Source organism: Acartia tonsa, chromosome 9 (genome assembly GCF_053477335.1).
Source record: "Acartia tonsa isolate MP-2025a chromosome 9, ASM5347733v1, whole genome shotgun sequence".
NCBI lineage: Eukaryota > Metazoa > Arthropoda > Copepoda > Calanoida > Acartiidae > Acartia > Acartia tonsa.
Window position 1 is genome coordinate 21,874,332 of NC_137268.1, and position 12,291 is coordinate 21,886,622.

The 12,291-nt window shown below is 37.3% G+C and overlaps 1 protein-coding gene across 1 annotated transcript in view; it reads left to right on the forward strand.

Annotated features, from left to right (window-relative positions):
• Positions 1-12,291, forward strand: part of LOC145328512 (uncharacterized) — a 35,798-nt gene that overhangs the window by 17,906 nt on the left and 5,601 nt on the right. Inside the window, exons 11-12 of the mRNA XM_080172222.1 lie at positions 10,937-11,011; positions 11,571-11,628. Coding sequence (XP_080028348.1) covers positions 10,937-11,011; positions 11,571-11,628 — 133 coding nt within the window. The remainder of the gene's footprint in view (positions 1-10,936; positions 11,012-11,570; positions 11,629-12,291) is intronic.

Genomic DNA, 12,291 nt, shown 5'->3' on the forward strand with positions numbered 1-12,291 from the left:
CATACATAATGGCGGCCATCTCTCCCTTCCAGGACGGGTAGCGCGTCTCAGGGTCGGTTGTCTTGCGCCCCACGGCGGCAATCAGCCTCTCCTTGCCATCCTGGCATTGACTCAGTATGGCAGAGATGGCGTGGCTGCTGAAGTCTGTGGTGAGCTGGAACACCGCTGGCAAATCAAACCTGGGCGGCGCTCGGATGGGGGCCTTGCGGAACTTGTCCTTGAGTTGCAGCAACTGGGCTTCCATCTCAGGCATCCAGGTTAGGGTCTTGGCCGTCTTCTGCCGATTCATCTCGTAGGTGAGGTCTGCATACTCTGGGATGAACAGGCGGTAGTATCCAAAGAACCCCAGCAGCGCCAGCAAATCCTTGGGGGTGCTGGGGGCCGGCCAGTCCAGGATACGGTCAATATAGTCCTCCTGCATGGCTATCCCCTCACGGCTGAGGGTGTGGCCCAGATAATCCACCTTGGATCGAAACAGCTTGGTCTTGGCTGGCTTGAGGCAGATTCCTCCCCTGCGGTGGGCTTCCAAGACCGGAGCCTGGCCAGGTGGGCCCAGGTATCCTGGTGGAAGGTCAGGACGTCGTCAAGGTATGACTGGAGGTTGGCTGTGCCCAGTGGGTTTAGGACCCCTGCAATAAACCTGGAATAGACAGACGGTGCCGTAGCCAGGCCAAAGGGCATCCTTTTCCATTGATACAAGCCCCTGGGGGTGGTGAAGGCGGTGCAGGGCCGGCTGTCCTCGGACACACGGATGGTGTAGTATGCGGCCACCGCGTCTAAGGCACTGTAGACACGGTGCCCTCCAGCTCGTTCTACCAACTGCTGGATCCTAGGCAGGGGGTAGCTGTCCAGTTCCAGGCACTTGTTGAGGGCTCTGTAGTCGACGGCCCAGCGGGTGCTCCCGTCCTTCTTCTTGATGGGCACCAGGGGGCTGCTCCAGGCGGAGTCTGACGGCTCTATAACTCCCTCCTGTAGCCAGGTGTCCAGCTGTTTCTCCAGTTCAGCCTCTTGCCGCGGGTTCAGATCCCTAAATCTCTGGCGGATCGGCTGGGTCCCTGGCTTGAGGCGCAGCTGCAGCTCGACCACATCTGTGCAGCCGGGGGTAGAATTGGAGAAGACATCTCTGTATTCTGATAACATAGTCCAGACCTCCTTCTTGAGCAAGGGGTCCTTGCGCAGGAACTCGTTGTCTTCCATTTCCAGGGCCTCCCACAACTCCTGCATTTCTGGGGGCTCAGCAGGCTCTTGGAACGAGTGGAGGCGCGGGGGAGGCGTATCAGAAACCTCTAGTATGTCAGGCTTGACCAGCTCCCCAGCCACTGGGAGGCCGGTGTCCAGCAGGAGGGGCACCTCCCCTTCATTCACCACCAATACTCGAAACACAGTGGCGGAGCCAGGCCTGTGGGCATACAGGCCTTCTGGGATGACAAGATCCTCCCCAAACCTCTGTTCTGGGGCAGCTAGTTGGATGGCATCCTTGGTGCGATGGCCTACTAGCTCAACAGGGACTGCCATGACCCCACGGCCAGGCAGGACCACCTGCTTGGCTGTGCGGAGCTGGGGTGGCTGGCCATCAGTTGGAGTGACAGCGCTTAGCCTATACGTGGCTGGTGCGGGGTCAGCTTTGGCTCCGGTACTGGGAGAGGCCGAGGTGCTGGGTCCAGCCTTGGCTCCGTGGGCGTCCGGCCGCGACTTGACGGGCTCGGCGCCGGGAGAGGCTGATGCCTGGGAGTTGAGTGTGGCTCCGGGTGCCTCAGACCGCGACTTGACGGGTCTGGGCTTAGGCTGGGCTGGCTGACTGGCCGGGGGCCCCAGGTAGAGGGGGCCAGGTGGACACGGCTGGCCGTTGATGAAAGTGTCGGCGGAGAAGATGGGCTCTGGAGGGCTGGCAATCTCAGGGAACGTTGTTGGCAGGCTCTCCCTTGGCACCTTGGGCACTGGGGGCAACCCCATGGCTAGCAGGTTGGCCCCCTTGTGTGCGTTGAGCGCAGTGTCCACCCAGTGTGTGCCTTTCTCAACCACACGCGGCTGCTCTGGCAGGGGGCCTGGCAGAGGCCCCTCGTAACTTAGCTCTCTCTCGGCTGTCTCCCGGTCAATGGGGACGCCACGGAGTGGGATAAACTCCCCACGCACCCACAAGCAAGGTGGTTGCATGTCGAAACAGAGCCTAGTTCCGAACTCCTTGAGAAAATACCCTCCTAGGTTCAGAGGGTGTGAGAGGTTCCGGACCACAGTCACGTGGTATAGATGGAGTATAAGGGTGTGTGAAACTGCCATATATAACTCTTTTAATTTTCCTATTACCTGGAGGGGCTGGCCTTCCTCGTTAGCAGTCAGGATTTGGGTGTTGTCCGGAATCAACATGCGTTGCACGCCCATCGCGTGCATGAGGTGTTCAGAAATTACAGCAGACCCTGGTACACGGTTGCCAGAATCGATCATGGCATCAACCTGTACATGCTGGGCAGGGTCAGGAGTAGGAAACCTCACCCTGACATGGCAGGGGAAGTGGAGGTCCTGCCCTTGAGACAAGGGGGCCTCTCGTTCGGCTGGGGTTGGCAGAAACTTCGGTGGTGGCCGAACCGCAGCTATGGTGGTATCGCTTACCATAGTGGCTTAGACTGTAGCTTCGAATCACTAGAGCTTATTAATTATCACTGGGTCAACAATTTTATATTTATTTTTATCACTTGGTTGACATTTATACACACTTATGTGTTGTTATCACTAGGAGCTCTAGGTGTGATTCTGGAAGCACTGGCAGCAGGGAATGTTAGTGTTTAGTTTTCATCCTATAAACACATGTATTTCTAATTCATTTCCTATACAAGGGATCAAATTAACAAAATGTCAAAGTTTAACAATTTAAGTGTAGAAACTACACTATCAGAAGATATTCGGGATATTAAGGATAGGCTATCTAAATTAGAAGTAATTGAGAGTCTGTCTGCCCGTATTACTGCAAATGAGAAAGAACTGGCTTCTCTTTCTAAAGCCATGAGTGATTTGCAGGATACTAATACAGATCTGAAAGAGGAGGTAAAGAAGCTTAATGAAGATCTTGAGTCCAGGCCTAAAAAGGCAGATTTAGATGCTTTAAAAAGCGAGCTATCTGCATTTAAAGCACAAATTAATGATAAGGATATACTTCCTTTAAAGGAAGGACTTGAGGCTGTCAGAGAAGGAGTGGATGCTAGAGAGCAGGCATCAAGGAATTACTGTGTGCGTATAAATGGTTTGTTCGTACCAGAAGCCCAAGCCAAAAATATCTCTGAATATGACCATGCTAAGCTTTGCATGGCTGCGGTGCATGAGATGCTTGGGCCTGTTTTGAACAAAAAGAAAGATTCTATTGGTTTCAGCGTTGAACATCCATCAGATTACATTGAAACAGCTCATGTATTGCCCATCCCAAAGAGTGGTAACTATATGTGCCCACCTATTTTTGTGCGCTTCAAAAATCGCAACCTTCGAAATCTAATTCTTGCCAACAAAAATTTTGCTAAGGTTCGGAAAATTGATTGTGAAAAAGGCACAAAAAGTTATCGTATTGCTGCTGATCTTACCAAACGCCGTTATGCTGTCATGCAAAAATTGATTCAATCTGAGAAATTTGAAAAAGTTTGGCATCTAGATGGCAAAATTGTCAAATTTATTACTAAAAAGAGTTATAAAGTATTCAAAGTGAAAATGTTTGAAATCACACCTAATCAAATAATTGAGAAATATTGTTAAATGTTAAACATTATGATTCTATTATATGTAATACTTTGATTTTTTTTCTAAGTTTTATCCTCTTACATTATATTTTATAATATTTAAATTATAGAGTAGCTTCGCAACTAAAAATTGCTTCATGTAAAATTAATATAATACCCTTGTAAGCTGAGTTTTGTTTACATGTTAATCTACACCCAATTTCCTTATTTTTCATTCATTAAAAACTTCTCCCTATTTTCCCCCAACTTCGTTTCTTCATCATACCCTTTATGTATTTGTCTCACACTATATTTATCTAATGATTTTCGATAGGGTGGGTAGTATTTGTCAGATTTTAAATAATATTGAATATGATTTCTTATCTAGATATAAAGATCCTACATTAAATGGTAATAATTATGAAAATCCGTATTATGAAATTGATTTGGCATGTTCATATTTTAATAACAAACAATTTATTGAAAAATGTAAGCAATTTCAAACATTAAAATTTCTTTCTTGGAACATTCAGAGTCTTAATAGTAAATTTATTCAGCTTAAAGAATATATAGATTATTTAAAAGAAAATAAAGTTACAATAGATGTAATATCTTTGCAAGAAGTCTGGACTATTTATGACCAAGATATATCTAAAATAGATGATTATATCTTTATCTATAAATGTAGAAAGAATAAAGGGGGCGGCGGGATAGCTTATTATATTCATAAAAATCTAAAATTCAAAATATTGAATGAATTGTCAACATTTGAAGAAGGCTTATTTGAGTCACTCACAATTCAACTTGAATATAACAAAGAAAAATTTGTTTTGAGTAATGTCTACCGGCCTAATACTTCTATAATGGGATTTACTGAATCTCAACAAATGGATTTTTTTATTGATAATTTTTCTAACCTACAAAGTAAATTAATGTCTTTTAAATGTGCCTCTTACATTTTCACAGATTCTAATTTTGACATCTTAAAGTATCACTGTCATGAAAAAACAAATGATTTCCTTGAAAATTGCATTGCAAATGGTTTTTTATCTTTGATAACAAGACCAACAAGAATTTCTAGGACATCAGCAACATGTATTGACCAAATTTTTACTAACGCAAAAGATAATAGTTTTCATTCAGGGATTTTATTAAATGATATATCTGATCATTTCCCAATTTTCACAATAACACCTTATTCATATAAAGCAAGTAAAGAATCTTGTTTTTTTACAAGAAATATTAATGAAGAAAAAATTACTGGGTTTATCAATCTATTAAGAAATGTTAATTGGGAAAATGTAACTAACAGTTTAGAACCCCAAAATTGTTTTAATAAATTTTATGAGCTTTTTAATGAATTTTATGAACTTTCTTTTCCTTTACAAAGGATTAGAATTAATAAGAACATACATAAAATTGAAAAATTTATGACTGATGGTTTAATGAGATGTAGAGATAAAAAATTTGAATTGTCCACGTTAAGTATTAATGAACCAACTGCTGATAATATTAGGATGTATAATAGATATAGAAATGTCTATAATCGTGCAATAAAAACAGCTAAAAAATTGTATTATTGCAATGAGCTAAAAAAATGTAAATCTGACTTGAGGAAAACTTGGGATATTATTAGAGATGCAATCCGAAAAACAAAAGATAAAGCAACATGTATCAATGAATTGAAGTTTAATGATGCTATATATTTAGATAATGCAGAAATTTCTGAGAAATTGAATGAACACTTCACTTCTGTAGCAAGCAAGATATCATCTAAAATAAATCCTTCTAACATTGATCCGTGTAGCTTTATACCTAATTATAATTCCAGTTTTAAAATGCATACAATAAACCCAAATATAGTTATAGATATTGTTAAAAAAATGGGAAATAAACAAAGTATGGACATTTTTGGCCTGTCAAATTCTTTTTTGAAGAAAATAATTTCTGTTATTGCCCTTCCTCTCTCTCATGTCATTAACCAAACTATTTTAACTGGAAAAATACCTTCTGAATTTAAAATCGCAAAAGTTATACCTGTTTTTAAGTTAAAATGGAATAATTCTAATGAAAAAGCTGATCCATCAAACTATAGGCCGATAAGTTTATTAGCTATTTTCTCAAAAGTTTTAGAAAAAGTCATTTATCAACAACTGTCATGCTATTTGATTAGAAATAATATCATTTTTGAACATCAGTATGGATTTCAATCAAAAAAGTCTACAATACACCCCGTGATACACCTCTTAAATTATATAGCTGAAGCAAAAAATGATAATAAAACTGTAATTGGAGTCTTCTGTGATCTTGCAAAATGTTTTGATACAATTCCACACTCTATTTTAATTAAAAAGTTGTCAAAAATTGGCATTAATGGCGTTGAACTTGAATGGTTTAAAAATATTTTAAGTAATAGACAGCAATTTGTACATGTAAACAACACTGACTCAACAAAGCTGAACATAGATAGAGGTGTCCCACAGGGCTCTATTTTAGGACCAATTCTATTTTTAATCTACATAAATGATCTTAAAAACTGTAATGATTTATTTACCCTATTATTTGCTGATGACAGTAATTTTTTAATTTCTGGTAAAAACTTTACAGAGATAAAACTGAAATTAAACAATGAACTTAAAAAGATATCTGATTGGTTTAGGAGTAATCAAATGAGCTTAAATCCTGATAAAACTAAAATCATGATATTTAATAAAAATGAAAATACTATTGATTGGAATGCTCTTAATATTAAGCTAAACTTTAACAATGAAAATGAGTTTGATCATGAGAAAATAAAAATCTTAAATTACGTCAATTCAAGTAGCAATATTCCTGCAATTAAATTCCTAGGTGTATTTATAGATCCTTCTTTAAATTTTAAATATCATGTAGAACATTTACGTAAAAAGATTTCTAGTTCCTTATTTCTTATAAATAGAGCTAAACATATACTGAATTTAGATAGCAAAAAAATGCTTTTTCACTCACTTATAAATAGTCATTTACTTTACTGTTTACCTGCCTGGAGTTGTGGTCTAAAATCTACTATGGACCCATTAATTAAATTGCAAAAAAAGGCAATAAGAATTGTTTTTAGTAAGAAACACATCTCACACACAATGCCTTTATTTAAAAAAATGAATGTCCTTCCTTTACATGAATCAGCTAATTATTTGAAATTATTATTTATGTATGATTTTATAAACAGTAAGCTACCAAGTTCCTTTCAAGGTACATGGCTTCGCCGTAATCAATTACATACCAGAAATCTTAGAAACTCTAATATGTTTGATGTTAAAAAACCGAAGTTTAAATCTATTGAAAGATTTCCTAAGTATCATTTCCAAGAATTATGGAATAACCATTGTAATAATGATTTATTAACCCACAATCAATCAAGAAAAAAATTTATGAAAAATCTAAAAGAATCTTTGTTATCAAGCTTAACTTTAGTGTGTAACAACCCATTATGTCAAGAATGTAGATAAAATTATATTTCTTTTCAATATTGTTTGAAATCTGATAAATCAATCAAAATCTATTTGTTAAAATTTTTTTTTAAATTTCTATTATTGCAATAATGGTGTGAGACTTGTATGTCCTAATCAATCCTTCCTATTATCATTCTTTCCTCTCCAATATGATTTTATTTATTGCTTATTATCTTTTTTTCTATTTTTTTTGTCTTATTTATATGGCCTGTATGAAAACAATGTGTGAATACACATTACTGCATACTTCCTAGTTTTTAGGAAACTGCCATTTGGGAAGAAAATTTTTTTATAAATTTATCATATCAATAAAATTTGACTGTATATATAAATGTATATAATATTCATTTAATTCATTTATTATTTTGTTGTTTTTTTTTCTATGTATGTACACCCAAGAATAATAAATCTAATCTAATCTAATCTAATCAGAGGGGTGACGGCGGTAGGGAATGACCCGTCCTACAGCGCCGCTGGTTCGAATCCCGAAAATGGCGGCAGGGAATGGCCCGTCCTGCAGCGCCTCGGGTTCGAACCTGGGAGGCAGCGGCAGGGAATGTCCCGTCCTGCCGTGCCTGTGGCTCAAAATCTGCTATCCGTCGCAGTGGTAGGGCTTACTTGTGTGCTGAAGCTTCGCAGCCACACATTGCCTTCTTAAGGAGACCAGCACCCAGCTGTCTGTCTCGTAGGTTTGGCCTGGGTGTCCTGGGGCTTGTCCCAGCTACACTTGCCAATTTAGACTCAGTTCTGTAGCCGTCTGAGCTAAATTATCCGATTGCCGTGGCTGCGCACCTAGCGCTACTCCTACACGGCACGGAAAAAGCGTCTTAACTGGCGCTTTTAGCAGGCTAAATCTGCTTGCCGTAGGCCAGAGGCCCACATATTGCGTTCAAAATGATGGAAATTCGACCTAAAAAGGCCGTCTCACGGGTCAGTTGGCTTCTCAGTTGGCGGCTGATTGTCCCCTTACTTGCCAAAGGGTCCAATCAGAGGTAGAATAGGCTAGTTTCTGTAAGGCTCGATTGAAACACGCTGACACCAAGTTCTGGTAAGCCGAGCGTTCTCGGCCCACAGGGTAACGAGTTCGGATTCAACGAGCCCTAGCCTTTAGTTATTCTACCAAAACAAACAAGCAGGATTCAATCATACAGAAATTATATATTTAAACTGAATAATATTTACAGAGAATGTTTACTATATATATACAACAGATTATAACAATGGTTAGGTTTGAAGGGGGTGTGGGACGCTAGGGCTTAGCTCCCGGCGGTAGACAGGCTGTGGGGGCAGCGGTGGTAAAAGGGGAGGCAGCGCCTCCCGGTTGTATAATCGCGTGAATAGCGCATGATTGCTGCATGTTTGAGTCCCCTCCCCACATTTAGGCAGGCCAGTTTGACCGCTGGGTTGCGGGGTCAACAGCGGTCATGAGATAGATGGTGATATAATAAGATTAGTGCAGGGGGTTTGTTATCATAAGTCCCAGCGAAGCAACTCTGTAAACTGCCTGTCCGTCTGGTTGTCGTATTACCACAATAGCAATATTCATAAAAGTAAATGAGATTCTTATAATCTTTCATTAGAACTTACATTTATAATGTTAAAAAAAAATATAAATGTTTTTTCATTTGAAATATAAAATTACGAGCGGCTGTGCCAATAGCATCTAGGGGGATCTGTATTAAAAGGGGAAGATACGGGGAAGAAAAATAGTCTTTCCCAAGACTTATGTAAAGCTTCCATAAAATGAAGAATTTAATTATTCTAGTAGGTATTGAATAAGATTTGTATGTAGAAATTAATTAGCAGGATTTACTAATTCTATTCAGTTGAAACATCAAATGATTTTCCTTAAACAATATAATGTTGAAAATTTAAAAATGAAGAAAAATATGGTTTTAAACCATAGCGCAAACACATGTATTGTAAACTTATATTATAATTATTAACTTTCTTTTTTAAGATGCGTAGTATTTATATAAGTAACCTCTTCACATTGACTCACTTTCTAGTAAATAATGTATACCCCTATAAGAGTGTCATTAAAGTCAAAGATATTATTTTTTTGGTGAAGACTAAATAAACTTACAATTTTGTACTTTTTATTAGACTGTACACTAAAACAATTTTTCCAAGGGTAAATGAAAAACAAAAATTTTTTTTTTTTCCCCTTTTTTAGAATTATAAATATATTATACATTCTATGTTAAATGAATCTTCAGAATTACATTTATGATAAAACTAGGACTGTTTTGGGGGTTGTTTTTTTGCCCCTGGCCTTTATCGTTCATAAAAAGTATATGTAAATGTTATATTATAATTCTTCCAATTATCTCTATATTACAACAAAACACCAGCCAACAGATCTACAGTATAGATGGATATACAGATAACTACCTTCACCCCCTTTTCCAATGACCTTTTTCGACTGCTAGCAAATTGTTTTCTGCTACTTGGCTGATTTTCAAAGGCCAAATTGAGAGTCGGCACAAGGACATTGGAATAGGAAAATACAGTTATTTAATCCCTTCCCCCTATACTGTTTTAATCTAATCACCCACCAGCCAAAGTAAATAATAATGTATAGAAAGAATGAGGGGTTTGAAAGAATCTTATGTTGTAAAGAATGATAGATAGTGGTGATTAACCTACCAGATATCAGGGATAAAGGATCATGAAAAAAAAACTTTGGGTATAGTGCCTTTCGTGACAACAGGAACTTTTCTGTCAAAATACAATTTTTTTCTTCATACCTAATTCTCTATAAATAAAATGAATATTTGAATATTTTGGTACAAATATTCGTATAATAAAACAAAATATTATTGTTGAAAAGTTTTGTTTTTAATGCCTTTATTCTTGAAGAAAATACTGCTTGTAATGAGACAATATACTTATACATTCTTGTACTAATATTGATGACCATATTCACAATATGATAATAAACAAATTTACAATTATAACAATTCATCAGAATATTCATTATGTAAATTATGTAATTCTTGTGAGAGTAAAGGGAAGATTTAATCTCTCAACTAAGATCTGCATATTTATATGGTAAAATGACCTTCAGATAACCAACCCATTGATTACATGACCTTTGTTAGGTTTTGGTTCAATACATTTTCCCTTTACTTTAACTTTGCATATCTTGCACCTGACTAAACAGCAAATGAGGGCCAGTACTAACAAAAGAAAGGGGGGGGGGGGAATGGGCTGTATATTACACTAGTCCTCAAAGTTTTATTATAAAGTTTCCTTGTTCGTTAGCTCAACAACTTTCAAGGACTTAGTGCACTCTTATTAGTTGGTTCATTAATTAATTTATCGGCCATTGTCTTTTCTTTTTATATCCCTGAGTACCAACTTCTTTAGTTATGGCGCATTGTTGAGCCAAAATTCGAAGATATCAGCTTTCCGAAAACGAGCAGATTCGCTACGTATTACGCTACAGTCACGGTTTACCTCACCACCCTATCATCATATTTTACAAATGGATGTAGAATTTAAGTGGATGATATAACAGGAGAAAAGTTGTCGTCAATTTAGGTTGCAATTTCCCCCCGCATTTATTAATCGGGCCTTTTATCCAGTACGATGAAAGAGGATTATGTAAGGTGGGGAATGGGGGAGATTATTTTTTAGCCCGCTACAGAGTTCACTTTATTATAGAACATGAAAATATGTTGTAAGATCCTAGTAATAATATATCCATTCTTTTACATAATCTGATTGATATTCTTGAAACAGGTTTGAAGTTAGCCGGGAACACGAGGGAGAGTGGCTCTGCGAAATTGAAAGATATCATTATGGCTTTAGCAGAAGGTAAATTTATGTATCGCATCGTATTATAGACTGTTTTCCACGAATATCAAAATAAAAGATTATTTGAATTTTTGCGGAAAATTGTCTGTAATACGATACTAAGCATGATTTTTCAGTATGGCTGAGAACCGGTTCTATCTAGCGGTTATTTTTCGGTTTCGAAGCCATACTAGATTTTTTTCAGACACTTCTTGCTCTTATTCTAAAATAATAGTTGAATTGAATATAATGAACGAATACCACATATTTTAAAATAGAAACAAACACAAATATCAACATATTTATTAACAAAAAATTGATAGAAAATTATTATTATTCATAAGAACAAAAATTAAAAACATATGTTTTGTATTAATGATTTGTCTATTAAAAAAAGAAATTGAATGTTTTTATTGAGCCTATAAAAATGACGTCATACCGGCCTACAATTGGCCAATTAGAATGTATACTAGCCTGTCATTGGTAATTTAGTCTGTGTATTGGCCTATCAATGGTCATTGGTATTGTAAGTCGTCATTTTTTGTAGCCACTATTAGACCTTTAAAATTTTATGTTATAGGTATGGTGAAGTTAGATACAGCCATATCATACTATCTGTCATTGAAAATAACACTAAGGTAAAACATTTTTTTCTTATTTAATACCATAATGATTTTTTGTTTGTTATGTAATCTTGAAAGCGAAGCTTTTGTACAATTAGTGTCGTTTTTTATTAGTGTTGATTGATATACTATTGAAAATAAAACTGCAATTACTCCTTACTGCCTCACAGAAAAGTATGAGACATTGGGCACTGTGCCCAAAGCTTTATGAGCCCGTTATTTTATTCGTTGGCTCAAATCTTAATTTCTATTGGCTTCTAAACTTTGGTTTGCTTGCAATTTTAATCTACAGAAGTGGTAATGTTGTTTTACAACATTAGGGATTTAATTCAAGTTATCGTCCTTTGTCGGATACCTTGAGATTTCTGACAGCTTCATCGCTTAGATAATTCACCTGCGGCTTTCACAATTATTAGTTTGTGAATTTCGCTTTTATCAATAATGCTGTCATCCTTTTTAGATGATTATTTATCCCTTGTTTAATTGTTATCATCAGATTATCTCACATATTTTGATAAGCTTTTCCAGAAGGATTTTTAAAGAATTATAACATAAGTAAGTGTTAGTGTAATATCTATCGAACGTTTTAATTTTTACCCAAAAGTAAATAATAATTAATGAAATAAAAAAAAATAAAAAAATTTAATGACATTTATTATAATGAATACAATAAAAACC